Genomic DNA, 22,395 nt, shown 5'->3' with positions numbered 1-22,395 from the left:
TCATTCTACAATTTTGTTATATCGCATTTTGTCCTTGCAAATTAAATTCTATTTCATTGTATTACTTTAAACAAAATTAGAAATGGTAGAATTTTCTATTGCACTCACCAGGTGGAAAAATTGAGCACAGACTGCATAGTCCTGGAGTCATACACTTTTTGTGGAAATTCCTTTTACAGCATGAACATGCTCTCTGCAATATTTAATAGACATGTTCAAATTCTATGAATTAATGTAGTTATTGCGAAAAATGTTAATATTAGTGAAAGTTCATCAAATTGATATAAAAAAAAACATTTATATTCTAACCTACAATATCACAAGGTTCTGTTAAAAAATTATCAATTTTAACCATAAAACGTATTTAAATAAGCAATAAAAATAATAAAGCACCCTGTTAAGTTGAACATCAACGATCTATAAATGTATATTTACCATGTTAGTTGGTTCTTTAGCACACAAGAAGCATGTCATAACAGCACCTTTTGTTTCTATAGTAAAATAGAAACAGATGTTAACATGAATTAGGAACAACATTCTTCTGCTCCAAATCACAAATTGCAGCAGCTGATAATAAGTCATAAAATTGAAAATGTTTACACTTGGTTGATGTTATTTTTTACGTTCCTTCCCGTAGATGGTAATTATGATGGTGATGCTCATTGATGACAGCGGCAGTTTATATGAAGAAGACAATCGCATAAATATATCGGCTAACTTAATTAGACCTACAAAAACTAGTTGATTTTTAAACATCTACTTTCCATGTTTATATTTCCATTAATAAGATCGTAATATTTGACAACAACACATTATCATACATATATAAGACATGGAATATCATAAAAATAAGTACAGTTTGAGCTGTAGAAAAAAGAGAAAAATTATTACAGAAAACAACCGGAATTATTAAGCTATTATTTCCAAACTACATTTTTAAGTATAACATATCAATAATGAATAATACATTAAAGAAACATAAATACATCATTTATAGCGTAAAGAAATTTGGTCAGAAACAATAGATAAAATTAAAAACAAATCATCAATGAATTGAGATAAACATCAAAGATAAGGATTTCAAACACATTATTGAACATGTTAAAATTCATATTCCCTTTTTATTAGATTCACTTATTGTCTAGCAAGAAGATATTAAGTATTTACATAACATACGGTACTATTAGTAAATGCTTTTATTCTATTGATTACTTACGCACAGCTTGAACAATTTCACTGCCAATTGTGAATCTTTCAGCTTGGACGTTTAATTCCAAAGATGTATCTGTCTTACTTAGGTATCGGTCGAGGAACTAAAAAAATAATTCTTAAATGTACACATTGTTTTGTAAATTTTCTATGGCCTGTTCAAAACTGAATGTTTAAATTACTGAAATGATTCATGTAGGCCTAATAATGATATAAAAATGTTTTTTTTACAAAAGGTAAATTAAAAGTACCACATATTTATTTGTTTTTCTTTCCATTACATTTAAAGTAATTTATGCAAATCATAGATTTGGTTAAATTTCACACAACCTTTGTGCTTTGCGGATTTTACTGAAATAGTTTACATGATATATATTCCAAGTTATTGTTTACACATATTTAAATAAACAGGTTTGGGAAACAAGTTGTTTACAACTTACAACAATATTTTGTTCATCTTGTTTGTACGATTCTGCCTTTTTTTCAAAATCAACAAGGGTGTCTTTTGCGTGCAAAATTGTGATCTTTATTAGTATATATATATCATTGATTTAAGATTCAAGCTTCAATTGAACTTTCATTTATTAACTCTCAATTCATACATGCAAAGCCCAATGTTTTATGTACCTTCAAACAATAAACACCACATGAGCTAAAATCATTTTGCAGAGGATACCCAACTGCTGTACAGATTGTCCATGTACCAAGATCTCTGCTTTTAGTGAAGTAGCTACATAATATAATATGAAAAGAAAAATGTGTTACTTAAAATTGATATATATTAAAAAGTCAAGCTGGCTATAGCCATAATGCCAGCCATTGCCTTACCCCGGACTGTATCATAGAACTTACATGTCTAGCTAGATGTATGATACTTAAGGAGATATTGCACATTCCATAGAAAACCGTTCATTTGACCAACCTTTCTAATGTAGGAAAAAAAATAATTGCAGCTGTTTTAAAGTTGATATCAACAACGTTTGGAAAAAAATAACTGGTCTTCAGTTCTTACTGCTATATTCAATTTACAAAGCTGTGCAATCAATAATACAACTATAGTTCAATTCCAGTATCAACCAGAAGTAATTTTCATTTTAGATTAACAAATTATATTTCTCTAGATTTGTCCTTATAACTTGTGACTCACTTCTGAAAATTTCAGAATTATAAACTTTTTTTTAAGTATATATATCAAACACAGAAATAATTTACTTTGAAACAAATCACATGCATTAAAGCAATAAACGACTGTCATGTAACTACAGTTTCAATCTTACTTGAAATTCTTTTCATATGTTCTCAATTTCTTTGATATTTTGAGCGGGTCCATAATTGTCACAATATGGTGTTGGACATCCATAACCTGAAACAAAAATTATTCTCTCTTTTTAATTTCACATACTTAAATCTGTTTACATTAACATTTATAAAAAAATAAATATTTTGCTTAATTACTGGTTGTTGCTCAATGTTCAGAAGCAAATATTTGATAATATTTTATACGAAGAAGCCAATATTTTATATCTGATATTTCTTTTCTAACTATCATTTCCATGCAGTATAAATGCTTTCATATAAATGAGTGCAAAATCAGTTGGAAAAATGTATGAGAAAATATATATATTAAGTCAAGTAAGTTGAATTAAGTTATAGAAGAACAACTAACATGACTAAAAACTCAACGAAATGTCTGAAATGCTGTTCTTGCAACTCATTTTTCTATTAACTTATAACCTCATGGAAAAATGCCTGAATAGTGTAATTAATAACATTAATTGAGCAAATAAACCTACCACAGCAACCCAATGACACTTCCCGTCATTAATGCACCCAATGACAGTGTCATACTGTTGTATATCGTCCTAAAAAAGTATTGTAAAATGTTATTATTAACTTGCAAACTGATAAAAAAAAGACCGATGAAACATTAAATACATTTTATAAACAGCAATATAATACCATACACAATACAATATTTAGCATATTGTTTTATTATTTATCATTTGATAATTTACATATATCATCAATATGTTAGAATGTCTTATTATTTTGTTAAAACGTGAAAGGCGAATTGGTAATATCCAGCTTTTAGCTGTAAAAAGAGTAATCTATGTGTAAATCAAAAGCACTTATATAAAAAGAGTTTATAACAGATGATTATATAGTATTATACCTTTTTAAACCAAGTTACGCTTTTCCTCCCTTCAAAAATTGAGGTCAGAATCAGACAATCTGCACGGGACACTTTCTGGAAAACGGAAATATGTATAAAACAAATTGTGTGACAAGAACATTGGATTTATTTAACTGTTTCTATTACATCGGAACGTGAAATTATATAAGGTTTTTCTTGCCTGGTTCAATACTTCTTCAAAGTCAGTATGAAATTACCCATCAAAAATACGAGGAATAAAAGTAAATTCATTTTCCTCATAGTTAATGAGTTGTGCATATATTTCCTTAACGACAATTCCAAATGGGATATAACTCTTATAAGGAATATCCAGATAGCTTCGGTTAAATAATATATGACATCATAAGGGTGTAACGAGTAATTGAGTAAACTAATAAAATATCGCAGTAGATGTATCTACACGCAAAATCGAGATTGGGGAGGTAACTCTATTAATGAGAGTAAAAAGTCTTCGTTAGGGCAATGGCGAAAGCTCATAAGCTGTACGATATCATATAAAACAAAGTCAAAGCTACATCTGTTAAAAATAATAGCTCAACTTAAAAAAGGCGAACAAAATATAAATAATAATATCAAAATAATGATAATAATTATAATCCTTTAGTAAAGCTAAAAGTCTTTCAACTGAAAGGTAGAAAGACCTTAAATTATATAAAAGGCAAAAAATAAAAGATGATTTAGTGGAACAAATATTTCATTCTCTGCAAAAAGGGTGGTGGGTGCGAAAGTAACTTTTACAATACACAGTTTACTTTGGTGAAATTGGAAATGAATAAAAAATGCATAAAACAAGTTTAGAATGATAATTCAGATACCCTTAATGGAGGAATGGATCATGTAGAAAAAGCTAAATTAAATGAATTGATCCTGGAAGTTACAAAAAAAAAGCATGATTTAAAGTAGCCGATGAAAAAATCAGTCAACTCTAAAATAAATGCACTGAAATATGATAAAACGGTTATTAAATAAATACTTTTAATTCGTTTACCTGTACACACTGATCCGTCCGTTTTTGCAGTACACTACAATAAAGATTAATTATCTGAAAAAAAAAAGAAAATGATAAGGTCAGATCTTTTCAATCAGTATGATACAAAGGAAACCATCAACAAAACTAAATATCACAAAGGTGAAGACATACAAGTTTGATCAAGATAACACATAACATAAAGTACCATGATTATGTTATCAGTTTAAGACAGATTATTTAAAAAAATCCTTGTACATTTTATAGAACTAAATAAAATCAAAAGACCTCCAAAAACCTGAATGACTTACCTGCATTTTTTTTGTTGTTAAATCTTTCATCAATGATTATTTCTGCTTTTCAATGGAAATAAAGTAGTGCTTACATTGTCAAATTGGTATTTAATTTTTTTTGGTATCTGTCATATTTTCTTCAATGGCAAAACAATGCATTTTAAACCAATATGCTATTAAGCCATAGTGACTATATTTCTTGGCATAAAAGAAAACACAATTACTTACAGGCCAGTAACTCTTTAAGGGGTCACAAAAATTAGCAATTTAGTGGCATCAACCAAACAATGGGTAGTTTTATTTGTCTGAAAATGCTTTACCTAATGAACCTTTTCACCAATGTCAGATTTAATTTTATTTTAGATACCCTAAGGATGATTAAGCTTACGTTTGGTTGGAATTGGTTCAGTAGTTTCAGAGGAGAGTTCAAGATCTTTGAAAACGTTTAACCTTTATTACATAAATTAAACCATTAGTACTGTTACCTGATCATTCAACTCCTCCTCAATTTTTAAGCTCATTAAATCCGATACGTAAAGAACATTCCCATACACCGTACCAAACTTTTCGTCAGCATTTCCTTTCCATGAATCCCATATAGTTTCAAAAAATGCTTTAAATAAATAATCATTTTTAACAATCAAAGTAATACAAATAATAATACCTGAAACAAATGACATCAATTAAGTTTCTTTTAAATTTTGGAATTCTACGAAAACAGAAGTGCAATCTTGTTTAGCACAGAAGATCACAATATTTGGGTAGGGTGACCAGAAGTAGCCGCAGTCAATATTATATAAACAATAGGTGCCATATTATTTAAGTCTATAACCGTTTAAATTGCAAAGAGGTAATAAAGGTTTACAAGTTACAGAATGACATGAGGTAATTAATATCAACATATGTGTAGGGTTAGCAGAGTAAGTCAGAAACTATGTAGGGTGACCAGAGGTCAACCAAAGTCACTATCAGTGAAGGGCGACAAGATGTAACCAGTCAATATATTTGTAAGGTAAGCGAATGTTAACTAAGACAATATGCGTAGGGTGACCAGATTTAATCAAAGAATATATATCTGTTTAAATGTCGCAGAGCTAGCCAAAGTTCATAACTTTGTCACCTGACTAAAGTTAACTAAAATCAATATATGTGTAAGATGACCACAGGTTACAAAAGTCAATTACTATGTAAGGTGACCAAATGTAGAGAAAGTCAATAAATGGGAAGGGGTGACCAGAGGGCACCAGTCCATAAATCTGTAGGGGACAAATGTAACCCAAATCTGTATATGTGTGAACTGCCTACAAGTTAACAAGTTTGATAATTGTGCGGGGGTAACTCAGGTCAATAACTTAGTAGGAAAAGAGGTTATAAAGTCATTTTATGTGAAGGGTGACCAGAGGCAACCTAAGTCAATATATGAGTAGGGTGACCAGAGATAACCGAAGTTAATATCTGTGTTAGGTGACCAGAGGTAACCAAAGTTAATATATGTGAAAGGTGACCAGAGGGCACCAGTCAATAAATCTCTATGGCGACCAGATGTAATCTTTAATCAAAATCTATATCTATGTAAACTGCCGACAGCAAACGAAAGACAATATCTGTCACGTGTATGGCGTTAGGAAGTAACCAGTTTCAATATATATGAAGGGTGACCAAAGGTAACCATTGTTTAATCTGGAAGATATGATTTTAGTATGCACACAATTACTGCACAGAGTTTGGTAATTTTAATTTTCCAACGAAAGAAAGAGGTAGGGCCAATATGCCGAGGATTTTTTTTCACAGAAGGGCCAATTTCAAAAAGTGCCGACAGAATAAAATTTACTATAAAAAAAAAAAATAAAAATGCTTTTTGATCAATATCTCGATTTACATATAGTATGATATGTGTGATCAATAGTTAATTTAACCCTAAAAAATGATGAAAATCCAATATCCGGATTTTCGGGTGTTTTTATGTGGAAAAAACAGGGAATCCCCCAAGAAGGACATTTCAAACCAAAAAAAAAGTTATGCTTTTTATGACTGTTGTTATTCATACTACTTTTTACTTCAAAAATGAAATTGGTTTAGTGTGTCCTTATTACATAAAAAACAACTTTTTAAAGAAAAAATTGTAACATCGATAAATTGTACCGATATACCTTCTAAATAAGAGTCATAATGATCAGAATCGCCGTAGCTCCACCATTAGAGCACAGAACTACTAATAAATGATGAATTTGAAGAAAGGGTTCGAACCTCGCTCAGAACTTTTGCATTTTTTTGTGTTGTTATATTAAATTTTAAAGTTTCTATCATATTTTTTCGGATGTTTGCTTGACTCATAGAGTCATTCTGGTTCATTTTGACTATTCAGTTAGTTTACTAGTATATAATTTTACGTGTATCAAAGAAAAATAATGTATCGCTTATTGTGTGCAATCCTATGACTGTCCATACTCTTGAATTACTTTCTATTCATGTGTTTACATTATTACGTATATCCAAGGGACAACTGCCGTCAAATTGATGTAGGTGCCTGTACATAACCAATAACACGAGAATTAATTCTATAGAAATTAAGCCTACATGTTGCGGGTGTAATATACACATAACTTAAAATAAGGCCATTGTATACAAGTTTCATAACAACAAAAAACAATTCGTCGAAACCTTTTTTGAACATGGTATTATATGTAACAAATGCAGTCAACAACAATTTTGTCGCCAAATCACAAACTGTAAAGATACTAGTACTGAAATTTTTACCACCTTCTATACACGGGTACCTAACTCATCAGAAACATAAAACAACATAACAGAACAAATCAATTACACTACAAATCGCGATTGTAGGTAAAACATCAAGAAGCTGTTGCATCTGTATCACAACGAAGGGCCGATTTGTTAAAATTACAGAAAAGGCAATAAAACATGAAGTAGTAACACAGGGTGATCTATGACCAACTGATGTAAGATGTTCTCCGGTTTTAATTTTATATACATGTACATGTATTTTCTTGTCTTATCTTATAGACGATAAAACCTTAAAAGACCAGGACAAATACAGATATACATATTCAGAATGAGAAAATCACGATTTGAATTAGTTCGATATTATTTGGCTCCTTGACAATTTACATGGTATGGCACCTCGCATAAAGGATGTTAATAATAAAATAAAATCAATATTAAAAAAAAACAATAGTCTTGGCCTTGTTTTTGTAGGAATACCTGTTCAAGGTATGAAAATAAATAATGTGACGTATTTTCTTGTACTATAATTAGCATCTATCGGGCTATTTAAAACATTATTTACCTATCTTATCGAATGAAACAAATCTCCGGCAAATTGGCCCTCCCTCTTTATTTTTTTGGATTCCTAGCAGTTTTATGTTATGGTTTACGTCTACTTTGAAATTTAATTGTAATTTTATTTATTTCATATCGGTTCAGAATAAGATTCTCTTATTGGATAAAAAGGGGTAATATGACATTCATTATTTTTCAGTAATAAATTCCATCCTTCATTAACAGAACAAAACGGACCAGAAAACTGGTCGTTAACGAACTTTTACATGAGAATGACAGGTGGGCGTGGTTTCCGTCTGATAATGACCGTTGAGGCGTGGTTTCTCTGTAAATGACCGTTGGGGCGTGGTTTCTCTGTTAATGACCAATGGGGCGTGGTTTCTCTGTTTAGAGAGATTTATCCATTTTTAAAACATGTTCCTTTCTTTAATATTATATTTAATTTGTTGAATTGTTTATTATTTGTTTTTGTAAATAATAAAATTAAAGAGAACTTGATTCAGTATTTATATACTGAAAAATTGCACTAAAATGAATGGGAGTATTCCTACAACTGGTCTTCACTCTCTGCCATACAAATCGTACGTCAACTACTCGAGTTCGCTTTAGGCATTTTGAATTAATGAAAATTTTCAAAACATAGTTCCTCAATGAAATAAACATAATAGTTCTTCAAAAAAAACTGGTCATTATCGTGATACATGGACTGCCCGTAGGACAGTAATATTGACTATGACAGCGATAATGACCTCGCCTTCGCGTCATTATCGCTACCTTAGTCAATACCACTGTCCTGTGAGCGGTCCAACTATTATATAAATATTAAATCCTGAATTAAAAGGATTAAGTCGATTAGAATGTGACCTTACTCTTAATACTGTTCAATGGCATTTTAATATAATTACACCAACTATATATAGCTAACAACATTACAAATGTCTACATTCATAAATACATATAAATATGTTACTGGTTGAGTTGACAAATAAAACTGTAAGATCAGCATAACATCAGAAGAAACCTTCTCAAGCTCAAGAGATAAATCATTGAAAAATATTATTAAAAGTAAATGTCATAATATGGAACCTTCTGGTACTCTTGATCAAACCTCTAAAGTAGGTAAATCCCTAACTTTGTATTGTGTAACTTTTGTCTTCCGTTTGTAAGGTGGCACTAGATCAATAGCATTTCCTTTCTTCTTGAAGATAAATATAGAATTGATTTAAAAACTTACCTTTACTTCTTTCTTTTATGACAGCTAACATTATCCTTAAAAAATATTAAAATACAGTTCATCCATTGCTTAAGTTATCTTAACATTATCAATATCATCAACAACATGTATAAGATTAGGCCGTGTTCACATTGACTTAAACTCGGTGTTGTGTTAGTGTAACTCACACATTAACTAAACATAATTGCGTTCCCATTGATAAAACTTAATGTTTACATGAAGATTTAATCAAGACTCATCTATCATCTTTGCAGAACACATAGTTCATTTGAAACGGTCTTCCTGAATCGATCAGACGTACACACTGACAGAAATATTTGCCACTGGTCTTTATACTCAAACAGCGATTCACTTATAAATGCATTACTGAAAAAGGGGGAGGTTAATTGTTTGTTTGTGTAGTATCTGAGACTCGTTAAAATACTATTAGAAATAATAAAAAAAACATTCTCCCCTCCCTTTGACAAATACTCCTTGGATAAAAAAAAATAGCACTTGAAACAAACAGAAGAGATAGAAATGTAGTGATCCTTAACATAGCAATTCTTTTTCTTCGTCTGTAAGCACGCTAATGGCAATCCTACGTTTTTAATGCGTAATCGAGACATCTTTAAACTACTGCAAATCATCCAAAATGACTTTCTTAAAGGAGCAACCACTTTACTTCAAAAAAAAGGGAGAGGGGTTCTGAGTTCTCGCGCGAAAGTTTATAATTAGTTTTTTTTCGATGGTACAAATTTATATTATATTTAACATGTTTAACACTATAATGTATGGGAAAACGTTTGATTCAGAATATTTGTTCATTCTATAATTGTCTGAATGTCTCAATTTTTTTTTTAAATCTAATTGTGGAAAAATTCCCCCCTCCCCCCCCCCCTTTTTTTTAAAGTTAAGTGGTCGTTTATTAACTGTAGAAAAGTTGTTCGAAAATTTGAATTCGGTTCTACGTAATGAACATTTAAATGACATATAGTTTACGAGTGTGAACAAATCTTATGTACATGTAACTAAACAAGGTGTATAGATGTGAACAAATTTAATGTGAAACTAGCGTACATTACATTAAACCAAATGTAAACATGTTTACTGTACACGACGTTTGGTGTGAACACGGCCTTAGTGAATTATTTATTTTGTGAATTTTTTTTATATCTACTTCTACTTAGAGTCTTAGGGTGAATATATCCTTCTAGTCTGTGATTCGAACATTTAAAAAAAACGTGTCATCACAAATGACAAATCATGCAAAATGGATGAAACAATTATTTTGCTTTGAATGACTTAATTAAACTTAATATGCTTAAGTTTGTGTTATTCATTGTATTCAATTGCTCGGTATGTTAATTTTACTTACAGATAATACAGACGGTGACAGGCTCTATGGTGTATTGCTAAATAGAAAGATGAATTGTCTATTTTAAGCTTTCTATTTTTAGACATGTGTTAGAACTACAATATTACTACACACAAGAGCACTATTTATAGGGTGACCAGTGGGCACCGTTCAGCGTAACTATTATCCTTGTGCTGGACGCACCACATGTCCACAGAAACACGGATAGATGTAGCAGAACAAGAAAAAAAACTAGATCCGTTTATTACAAATTAAAAGATTTTTTTAAATACATCAACTGGGAACATTATATGTTCCTGATATCAATATGGCGATGTGTATTTTATTGTCAATTAACTCTAAATTATCAGATGCATTGTATTTCTCATAACATACCAACGTTGAGCGATTAATCGAACGGTAATAGAATATACGTAATACATGTACATAAAGTTTTAATACACAGGCGATGAACATTGAACATATTATGTACAATGAACATGAAACGATGTATGAAAAATGGGTGCGGGATGATAGAACTCAGAAGAAAATTTGGTTTCCACAGTTCGAATAAATTATGAAGCGTTGTGTAATTACGGAACCAATTTTAAATTCCTACCGAAAATAGGTTTCTTTTAAAGTGCTGAGTTTGTGGCATTTTTAACACGGCATTTCAGGTTTTATCTTCCCGGTGCGAATGGACAAGCTAGTGAAATTATGGTAACGAAATTATTCTGCCTGCAGTCTAAAAGGAACGTGTTACTTTTCAGCCCGGATACCCTCAGTCTTCCGAGGTAGAAGATTTTTATCTGGAAGCCGAAAATTATTTCTATAATACGGCATGAGGCAAACATTCGTTTTCCCCATACAACAAATGCAATTAAAAAAATGAGATGACTTCAACTTTGACAATTACTTTATAATAAACTGTTATTGTATCTATGTTTAACGATTCGATAGATTGATAAAGATATCAATAAATAATCAAAATACCTTAAAAATGTTCAAAATGATATTATATTTTGTAGTGAAAAGGTTTAATTCAACCCAAGAGTTGCAAGAAATGCTGTTATGCCAGCAACGTCGTTCTATAACGTTAAAAGGTTATAGTTCCCGCCAAAATTCAATAATTAAGATTATTTCCGTTTTAGCGGATTTAAAACATCGGTGACCCCCCTTTTTTATTTATGCTTTTAAAATCTTCCCTAAAGCTGCAACATTTGCAGAAGTTTGAAGGGAAAAACATTAGTAGATTTTTTTTTATTTCAAGAAAAATCTATTATAAATAGCAATTAAAAATGGCGGGAAATGTTCAAATGTCTTCAAAAATAAGGAAATCGAGACAAATAAATGTTCATAAGGTACAAGTTACATTTGACTGTTTTTGTTATTCCAGTTAAACATAGTTTTTCAATAAGTTTGTCTTTTTTTAACAATTTAGAGCGGTATTTCTATATTTCGTTATAACGCGATTCTTTAAGTTTTGATGACGTCATATCTCGAAAACAACATCGGTGACCCCAATTTTTTTTTCGCCTAAAATATCTTAATAAATATGATCTGTCTACATGCGAAATTTCAATGAATTATTATTAGTAGTATAAATAGTGTGATTTCCCTTTAATATGTAATACATTTTGTATGAGAGTACGTTTTTTCCTCTCCCATTGAAGTGGTCTGATTCAAAAGGTCGTGGTCGTGGTCGTCCGTTTCCTTTTAAATACCTTCTTTAATAAATCGTCTGGACCTATTCATTGACAATTTGATCCAAACTTGAGCACAGTCATCATTGGGATATCTAAAATATGTGCCCGATGATCCCGCCTGCCATTCAGTATAACTGGCATGGCTATAAGTAGAACCGGAAGTTAAAATGCAACTTTGTCTACTAGTAAAAACTTGAAAACCGGCATAGAAAGTCAAAATTTAAAAAAAAAAAAACAGAAATCTTCCAAATGTTTTTTTTTTTTTTTTTTATTTATTTATTTTAACACAAATAAGATTTCTTAATTTTCACCAACTGCTTGTAACATTATTTTCAACAAGTCCATGCTCTTTGTGAAATATAAATATAACTTACAATTTCATTGTAATAATAATGATAACCCATGCATCTAATATAATTGTTTTCAAAGGATTTAGAATACTGATAATCACCTTCTTCAGTAAAATATTTAATGCCTAAATCATTGCTTACTACCTTCAATCTAAACAATAACTAGTTTGTAGGTAGTATACTTTGAGGCGTTTCCACCTATACATCTTCAATTATTTTTATCTAAATGACAATAATAAAAAGGGCTGTACAATGGTTTTAAAATGAAATTCAGTGTGTAATGGTAATAAATTCACCCATAATCTTTTTTTAATTAATTTGTAATATTATAACTTATCTGACAAAAAAGAAAGGTTAACATAATTGCCGCTTTTTGACAAACATTGTCTTTTTATATTGACTCTACTTGTAACAGATTCCTTTGATCTAAGACATTGTTCCCAATCTTTTGGGGTTGTATTTTTTTAAGGACGTTAACTCAGCTATCCAGTTGGTTTTGTTTCCAAATTTGTCGAATTACACCTTATGAAATATTCCCCAATTTTCATTAAAAATATCATGTATTTATCTATAAATGTATATTTTAAAAAAAAACATAGAATTTTGTGATCAAATCTAATGTATTCATTTTCCTAAATAATTTGTTTTCTAATCTTGTAAAAAGGTTTTGGTTCCTCCATATGTCCTCTTCCTGCTTTCATCTTATTTTAATACATTTATATAAAACTAAGGATTATTTGGTAAATGTAGATCAACTTTGTTATAATCCATATTCATATAGAATGCTTAACAATTTTGTCCTAAGCATTGGAACTATTTGAAAGGTATATGTTGCCATCTGGCAATATCTGCAATTGTCATTCGATTTATCCATGATTCTTTAAGGTGCTTCAAAGTGACTTTCAGTATCAATCATATTCAAACCCCAGATATCATAAGTATCATCGTATTTCTATTAACTGTACCTGATTGTCATTCTAGATAAATTTAAAACATTTTCATTTTATATTTTTAAGGAAATGCACATAAACTAGATCAAAATGTGAAGAGTGGTATACTCATAGTTTTGATAATCAAATCAAAGTTCTTTTACTTCCAATTTTATCAAAGAACGAATCTAATTCTTTGCAATTTTTAAGTACGTACAATAAAACGTAGTATTACTAAATCTGACAGATTGTGTCTTGTGATCATCTGAAAGATGCTATTTGATAAATAAATAATACTCTATCATTATCAAATTTAAGCTGAGGGACCAACAGTTGCTTCAACACGCTTCTTCTGTATATGCCAATACTTATTGCTGATTACAAAGTTATCAAATAGTTTCACGTTTTTAACACCCAAAGGAAAAGAAGTGAACTGCCTCTTTGTTCTGGTTGGCTTTGGAAACGAAATCTCCTGAACGGCCACCTCGTTCGCCAGCACTAAAACTACGGATCGGCTTGTCGGTTTAGAACTCAAATACAGTAATGGTTTATCGTTCTGAAAGTGCATGTAACATTTGTGGCGGAACTTTACGCATGAGTCAAACAATTACAAAAGAGAAATTCATTTGTTTTAGAAATATTGTTTTGATAAACTATATGATTTTTATTCTGTGCTTCTTTCAGATGACTGAACTGTTATCTAATTTAAAAAAAATCATTGTTACAAAACTGTTTAATTTGGTTAAGAATTTAGAATTCAAAATAAGTGTAAGAATTATCTAACAGAGTCAATTCTAAACAAGTAAATGGTTTTTGGCAATTTAGTTTATAAAGCTATTTTGGTAAATGATAATTGTCCCTTATGCGATATTCTTAAAAAAATGTACTGTTCAACTTTTATCATTATTTAAAAAAGTCATTTAACGTCTTTTAAAAAAAGAAGACCCTCCTATAACGTAACGTACCCTAGTAAAAATAAACGGGATATGGTAAATATTTTGTTCTGTTTCCCCGATTGTCTTGGATGACATTGTCATATTATTTTTATTGTAATTTAAATTTCGTATAAAAGATTTATGCTTCCAATCATATTTTTAAGTATTATATATAGTGTCGTAAATATTTTTACGGACTTACAAAATATCAAACATTACAGGATGTTTTTACAAATATTACAGGAAAGTATATCCAGTTTTTAAAACGTCATTAGTTTGTTTATCTTGTAAACAAATGTTCAAGGACAGGTAAGTATTTATATATATACATATATATCCTCACTGTTGTTATATATGAAGCTTTAAAGGTATCGAGAGATATAAAGGTATGTAGTTTTTCTACTTAAATTTAAAAACGAAAGTTTACATTTACAAATTAAATTTTCTATGTGTGACATTTTTTAATTTTCTTATCTGTTTTGTAATATTTCATTTCATAATTATTTACATTAACGTATAATGTCTCTTTGGGTCTCTCACCAAATTCTATCAATAAATGGATCTGTAAACAACTGTCATTCATGTGAAAGATTTAGCTAGCTATAAAGCTAGGTTTAAACCACCATTTTCGTCTGAAAATACGTGTAATAAGTCAAGAATATGACATTTGTTTTCCGTTTGTTCCGTAGATTGATACAGTCTAACGTTTGATTGTTTCAGTAATTATGGACTTAGCTTGCTGTTCGGTGTGAGCCAATGCTCCGTGTTGACGGCCGTACCTTGACCTATAATGGTTTACTTTTATAAATTGTAACTTGGATGGAGAGTTGTCTCATTGGCACTCATATCACATCTTCCTATATCTATTCCCTGTTTTAAAATTTTCCTCGTAAAGTTCGGTATTTTTGTTATACTTTTTTTGTGTATTGAAATAGAATTAAAAACAAAATTGATGAACAATCACATGTTATGGTACGAAATTTACTGCCTCAGATGTCCACTTCATAATTTTCAATAATTAGTTTTTAATGATTGAAGTAGAAAATTAGGGTTACAGTATATTATCAATGTTCAAATCTCGTAGATCGATAAAGAAGAGATAAATCAAGGTATCAAGCAGAAACTGGCGGAATCCTAACATTGAAAATTAAAACCTTGTAGAAACATTGAAGAGCTGATATAATTGAACGGACCAACGTATTGTCATGGTTGTGTTATAAAACGGTGTTCACGCGTGAGAAATTAATGACACACAGACATTTACATGTGTGTATATTTAAAAGGAGTTTTTGATTGATAAAGGACACCATGAAGTTCTTGTTTACAGTCAATTCAGATATTCGCTACTGACTCCGAAAATTTCAATCATCACGTTTAATCTTTATATATATATAAGCGAGTTACTGCATAATGGTCTGTCCATAATGGACAAAACATAAAAAATAGAGAATAATGGATTTTGTGAAAAAAAATTGAGAATGAAATTGTTTCAAAGCTTTAAAGAATACAGAAACTAAGACATCATATACAGATCGACTGTTATGTATTTTGCTTCACCATTTTTTAGCATCAAGCGTACATGATTGAGATTGCAAAACAAAACACGCTTCCCAGACACTCAAATCGGTTTTATTTGATACATATAATATCATTAAAGAAAAGCGTTCTTTATCTGTAGTTTTTCGTGGTTATTTTATATTAAATAACATGTGAATAAGCAAATTATGCAACACTACCGGGCTCGACTGAATCAACATCTAAAAAAATGTAAATTTGCCGTTCCGGTTAATCCGCTCGCACATGTTTAGGCGTTAGAACAAAAACTCTTTGGTTAATGGTCAAATGCAAACTAATGACGTTGGTGTGAAGCAACACATTTTAGAATAGCTACCCTATGTTGCTGGTCTGTAATTATTTCTGCACAATTTTCTCCATTGACGATTAGTGGTGGCGTTGTTCGAATAAAATGCAACTTTATATTTGTGTTTATAGTTGCAGGTTATGGCTAATAAAAGTAACATTTCTGGCGATTGCGACCAACTTCAAAGTGATCAATCCACACAATATGATAAACCATCCATAACCGGGTGCCAAGATTGCAATAACGGTTTTTATGAAGAATGTAAAGAGCGACCTGATGTATCTGAAGAAACAGAAAAACATGTCACTTCATTAAATGCTGAAGAATCTGAACTAACCAGAAGTTTTTATAATAAAACACTCACCTTAGAACGCAAGATTTACACAATGTTGGCAAATGTCAATGGTTGTTCCATGCTTTCCGATGGTAGAATGGTGTTCACGTGTTCGCATTGGGGAAAAATTAAAGTTTTTAGGTCAGATGGATCTGAAGATTTAGAAATGAAAAATATTGGTCCTCTTTGTGATGTAGTTTCTATAGGGAATGATTCCCTAGTTGTCACGTCGGGAGATGAAAGCTATTCAAGACAGATATATATAATTGATATCGAGAATAAGAAAGTGAAGAAAAGAATTAACGTAAATTCACACAGTCTTGGAGCGGCATTGTTCAATGACAATTGCTTATGTTACTGTGCTGGAAAGCTTGGAATACAGGAGATCTATCTGAAAGAAGAATTCATTAATAATGTTATCGCTACTGAAATGTCGCCCCATGCCTACATGGCAATACTACGTAATACAATATACTACACAGACAGGAAAACTCACAGTGTTACCTGCATTGGAACATCATGCACTGCAACAGGTGAGCACGCATCTTGGACAGTGTGGACATTCAAAGATGAGAATGTTCTGAAATCCCCAAATGGTATCGCTGTAGACAACATTGGTAGTGTATATGTATCGGGAGGTTCGTCTTGTAATGTGGTAGTCATCTCAAATAATGGATTATTTCATAAGCAACTTTTATCTAAAGAGGATGGATTGATATATCCGGGAGCTTTGCACTATGACAGATCTACCAATAAACTGTTAGTTGCAAATTCCTATGATTACGCATTTTTGTTTAACGTGAACAATTGATATGAAAGATATTAGTACTTGTGTCATCGCTTATATGTGTTTCATGCTATCGTTATTCTTGCATTTACTATTATATTGTCTAAAAGTAAAACTTTAATAATAAATAGGTGACGCAGTTAAATATGCTCTAGTTGCTTGCAAAATAAAATTTCATAAAAATGCATGAGATCACCAATTTAAGTACCTAATACCAAAACGTCACTGAACTCTAGCAGACACCCTTAATGTAAAAGCACCAGTTATTTTATATTTATTTATTCTTTATCTTAGAATGTACAGAAACTGCATTCCAGAGAAAAATGACATACTAGTATGTTGATCATCATTCAAATACTAAGTTAATCTGTAATAGCACAAACGCTACCAACTTTTCTGCACCAGATGCGTATTTCGACAATCAATGTCTCTTCAGTGATGATCGAGGCCAAAATATTTGAAAATCCAAAGCTTATTAAATTACCCGAAACTGTATGTCATTATGACTTCACTCAGTGCTGAAGACATGGGATTATATAGGACAACAGTGATATATATCACTACAAACGCATTGCGTTAATTTGATACCAGTTTCAATATAACAGAAATGAGATGTGGTAAGATTCCCAACGATCGTCCAAATTACGTTGATGTAAAGTATAGTCACCGTACGACATGCAACAATGAGTAAAACACATTCCTTTAGTCAGTTTTGAAAGGCTCCGAAATAACAAAATATGGAACAATGCAAAACAGAAACTAACTAATTAATTTATGACACAATTATAATCGAAAAACAAATATAACAGACAAAACTTACAACAATCATTGAAAAGCGGACTCCAAACTTGAGCAGTCAAATTAATACAGAATGTGATAGGGTTTAACAAATGTTCGCTCACAAGTCCCCTGGGATGGTGGTGTTACAGTAAACCATATAAGAACAAACTGTAGAGATCAGTTAAAGACACATAGTATGAATCTAAGTGTTCTCGCATTTACTGAAAGCTAGTTCAAAGTCAATTACAACTAATAGATTAACCATGTTCTCCCAAACTTAAGCTTTATTCAGTACACATCTGATTCAGTAAGTTCCAAAACGTGTGGTAACGAGACGCGTTTCGTCTCTGTGAATTTTGTTTTATTTGGTTTTAAGGTTCATGTGGACTCTTTGACTAAAATGGCTGCATTTTCACCTCAAAATTTACTCTGAGTACAGACAAACCTGTGCATCTGGAAAAGTTTTAAGGCATAGCATGCACTAGATAAATAAAATTCAAATGCATTGTATGTTTTAGAAAATTTAAAAATGAACTAGATTTTGCAGTGCACTTTTTTCATCCCTGCAGAAGATAATAAAATTAACAAACAGTTGAGTTTCACTTGATATGGTCCACTCAGGTACACAGTTTAAATCATCAATTATTGTCAGGTATCTATTATCCATCTATAGTCCATGTCAATCAATACAGTTTACTTCAATTATTACCTGTGTGGAAGTTCTCAAACCTCTTTCACAATTTAGTTTTTTTTTTTGGCACCTTCTGGAGGAATGAAAAAATGCTAGGCAAAATCCTGTCAAGTTTTTAATTTCCTAAAACATAAAATATATTTGAATTTTATTTATTTAGGGCATGATATGCCTTAAAACTTTTCAAGGTACACATGTTTTCTGTACTCAGAGTAAATTTTGAGGTGAAAATGCAGCCATATTAGCCAAAAGGTCCACATGAACCTTAAAACGTACGTGTTGTATACATGCTTGTTGTTTACCTGGTTTTGTCATATCATTTTTATAGTAAGTGTATGAAAGGGGTTTCCTACAACTAAATATGTTTTTTGCGTTTTATTATATGTCGTGAATATTATATCATTATGGACTTATTAAATACTAATACAAAACAGGAAGTTATAATAACTTAAATGTATCCAGTTGTTAATACGTTATTGATTTAACTTGTAAACAATCGTTCAAGGACAACTATTTATAAATATATATATATATATATATATATATGAGAAATATGCGTCATTAAATTATCAAGCTTTAAAAAGTTCGATTATTTAAATTTAAATTTAAAAGTTATATTTCCTTTGTGTGCTATTTTTACTTTCAATTGTACTTTATATTAACAATACTAATTTCCCCTCGTTTATAGATAAGATAAAAAAGAAATGACAAAATAAGTGAATAATCATGTCAAACGGTACGAATTGTACTTCACCAGATGTGCACTTTAATAATTAATGTCTGTTCATGAATGTTCGAGTTCAAAACATTTGAAACCAAACCTTTTTGAAACGTTGAAAAGCTGATAGATAAACGAAAAGAAGTATATCATGTTTATAGTATTCATGGTATTGTTATGAAAAGTTAAATGAGTTTGTATTTAATTTTTTTTTATAAAACATGATGAACGTTCCTGTTTAATGTAAATCAAAATATGCGCTTCTTACGCAGAAAATTCAATCATTTTGTTTCAATTTGCAATATATGCGTGGTGCTGCATAATGGTTGCTCTGGAAGTCTGTTGATTCGTTATATCTTCTTTGCCTAAACAATCAGATGGTCTTCAATACCTTTTGTCGCTGCAACTTCCAATGACTTTAATCGTAAAGTAACAGTAAAAAGCGTATTGCAACTATTCATGTGCTGATATTACATACTAGACTGTATGCAATAAAAATTACGATTCATCGAACAATAGAATTCAATAGACCTCAACTCATGGTGGGTAAAGTATAGTCTTAGTGAATCATACAAGTCACTCTAAAATGCATGATGTCTTATTGTGTGTATAGATATTGGGATGTTTTTTTTTATTTTATTTTTTAAGAGGGTCTGAATGGGGTTTGTCGCATAGAGAATAATGAGCAAGAAACTTAAGAACATTAGAAAACGGGCATTAAAATAAAGCATAGAGTATTATGGGATGTTAAAATACAACGAAAAGAGAATAATAGGCTTGAATAGTAACAATAACTGAGAAAAATTATTTAAGAAGGTAATGAATACAGAATACAGCTTTTCCATCTTTTTGCCTAGGAAGACATTCATGGTGGTTCATAAAACTGGATGATTCCAAGGCAACAAACAGTGTAAACTGTGTTAGAGTATTAGACGCAGCTGCATTTTGGACATTGAAAGATGTGGATATTTTGAAATCCCCAAATGGTATCGCCGTAGACAACATTGGCAGTGTATACGTATGGGGAGATGCGTCTTGTAATGTGGCAGTCATCTCGAATAATGAGTTATTTCATAAACAAATTTGATCGAAAAACATATCCAGGAGCTTTGCACTATGACAGATCTACCAATATAAACAGTCATAGTTGCAAATGCCTATGATTATGCATTTTTGTATAATGTGAACAATTGAAATGATAGATATAAGTACTTGTGTAATCGTTTATATGTTATTTTTTTCAAGCTGTTTTTATTGTCGCATTTACTTTTATACTGTCGCGTTGAAAAAAGAAATCTAAATGTAAGACTTGAATAGATTAAGCGTTTAAAAGCTAGTTGTATTTGTTTTAACGGCTCACAAACAATGAGATTGCAAAATAATCAATATCTTGACAGGTGCACCGGGGTCTGATAAATACATTGTATTTTCCCACATTCTTTTTATTAAGAGTTTTAAGTCACAGACTGTACAGTATGTCTCTGAATGCTTGCACATCCCATGAGTCACCTTGGCTTTCAATTGTTTTTTTTTTTTCTTTTTTGGTCAGGTTGTTTTTTTCTTTGAAACATTCCCTATTTCCTTTCTTTATTCTTCATCCAAAACTCTTCAATAGTCATGACATAAGTCAAGCTTCAAAAATAGTGCATTAATGAGACATTAAGTGATACCCCTCCATGTATCTGTAAAAAACAGGGGATGGCAAAAGTTCAAAACAGCATAATTAAAAAAAACAATACATGGAATTGTGCTGAAAATTGTACTTGACCTGTATTTTATAATACTACACTATTGTGCAAAGTTTGAAAAATATCCTTCCATCTGTTTTAAAATTTTCATCTGCCAGGAAACCATGTATTGGTAAGAAAGGGATGGCAAAAGTTTAAAACAGCACAGCTCAAACACTACAAATGGGAGTGTGCTGAAAATCAAGCTGACCCTGTATTTTATAGAACATTTGTGCAAAGTTCTTAAAAAATCCTTTGATACGCTCTCAATTTATTAATTGGAAACCACCGGGTAAGGACGGACAGGTGGGCACATAACTGTCAATGAAAATGGCGTTATCATAAAATACCTCGCTACTATATGTGGCGGGTTTGAAAAAGAAATCTATTCGTCTTCACTGACAAAAGACTTTTATATTTTTGTATATTTAACTTTTACCTGATCCAACTGGAATAAGTTCTCTGTTCAAACGCCAGTACTTTTTAGACAGGGTGGGTGTGGTTCCTCTATCAGCTTTTGTCTTATTGTCAGCACGATATCCTTTGAATCAACACTTCGTAGAATTTCCCCGCCAATAACTTCAAAAAAAGTCTCTGTGCCATGAACATATTGAAACTCTTACAGCGTCCCCATCAAACAGTGATGATGGTCCAGTGCTATATAGAAAGAAAACTGAAAGTTTTAAAAGCAGATGGTTCACAAGAGTTTGCAATAAATATTGGTCGTGCTTTTCACGTTGCATATATTGAAGATGGTTCTATTGCTGCTGCCACTGGGGTTCATGAAGACTGAAGACAAATTAACATAATTGACATAAAGAACAGAAAACTTATCATGTCATTAAAAGTAGTAACAAAAAACTATTGAGTTGTTTTCAAAGAAAATAACTTAATTTATTCTTTCAAATTGTGACGATCAGAATGGATTGTATTTAATAAATATTGAAGACGAATCCGTGACACGTTTAATGACGAACCAAATTGCATCTCGTGTGTACATTACAACATGTGATGAGAAACTTTTCTACACGGATAATAACACTG

General features: G+C 31.0%; 2 protein-coding genes across 2 annotated transcripts; one reads left to right on the top strand and one right to left on the bottom strand.

Annotated features, from left to right (window-relative positions):
* Nucleotides 1-76: 76 nt before the first annotated feature.
* LOC127712907 (uncharacterized) lies at nt 77-5,262 on the bottom strand. Its single transcript, XM_052219503.1, has 9 exons — nt 5,149-5,262; nt 4,392-4,445; nt 3,383-3,457; nt 3,003-3,071; nt 2,487-2,572; nt 1,837-1,939; nt 1,217-1,313; nt 436-491; nt 77-193 (listed from the first exon to the last, which is right to left on the bottom strand). The coding sequence occupies exons 1-9, from the start codon at nt 5,182-5,184 to the stop codon at nt 77-79; spliced, it is 693 nt and encodes a 230-aa protein (XP_052075463.1). The 5' UTR covers nt 5,185-5,262.
* A 9,506-nt stretch (nt 5,263-14,768) lies between these two features.
* On the top strand, nt 14,769-17,620 carry LOC127713105 (uncharacterized). The gene is made up of 2 exons (XM_052219741.1): nt 14,769-14,839; nt 16,446-17,620. Exon 2 carries the CDS (start codon nt 16,455-16,457, stop codon nt 17,457-17,459), a length of 1,005 nt encoding a protein of 334 aa, XP_052075701.1. The 5' UTR covers nt 14,769-14,839; nt 16,446-16,454; the 3' UTR covers nt 17,460-17,620.
* The last annotated feature ends 4,775 nt before the right edge of the window (nt 17,621-22,395 follow it).

The sequence above is a fragment of the Mytilus californianus genome, unplaced genomic scaffold, assembly GCF_021869535.1.
Source record: "Mytilus californianus isolate M0D057914Y unplaced genomic scaffold, xbMytCali1.0.p SCAF_8, whole genome shotgun sequence".
Classification (NCBI taxonomy): domain Eukaryota; kingdom Metazoa; phylum Mollusca; class Bivalvia; order Mytilida; family Mytilidae; genus Mytilus; species Mytilus californianus.
Note: the sequence above shows the minus strand (reverse complement) of the source record. Positions and strands in the feature narration are given on the sequence as shown.

Bases quoted from the DNA above. Each gene is read 5' to 3' on its own strand.
- LOC127713105 (XM_052219741.1), top strand. From the start codon at position 16,455: ATGGCTAATAAAAGTAACATTTCTGGCGATTGCGACCAACTTCAAAGT.
- LOC127712907 (XM_052219503.1), bottom strand. From the start codon at position 5,184: ATGAGCTTAAAAATTGAGGAGGAGTTGAATGATCAG. The intron at 2,573-3,002 runs GTAGGTTTATTT...TTTTTGTTTCAG, and splicing joins AGTGTCATTGGGTTGCTGTG to GTTATGGATGTCCAACACCA. The intron at 1,314-1,836 runs GTACATAAAACA...TTATTTTTTTAG, and splicing joins GTGGTGTTTATTGTTTGAAG to TTCCTCGACCGATACCTAAG.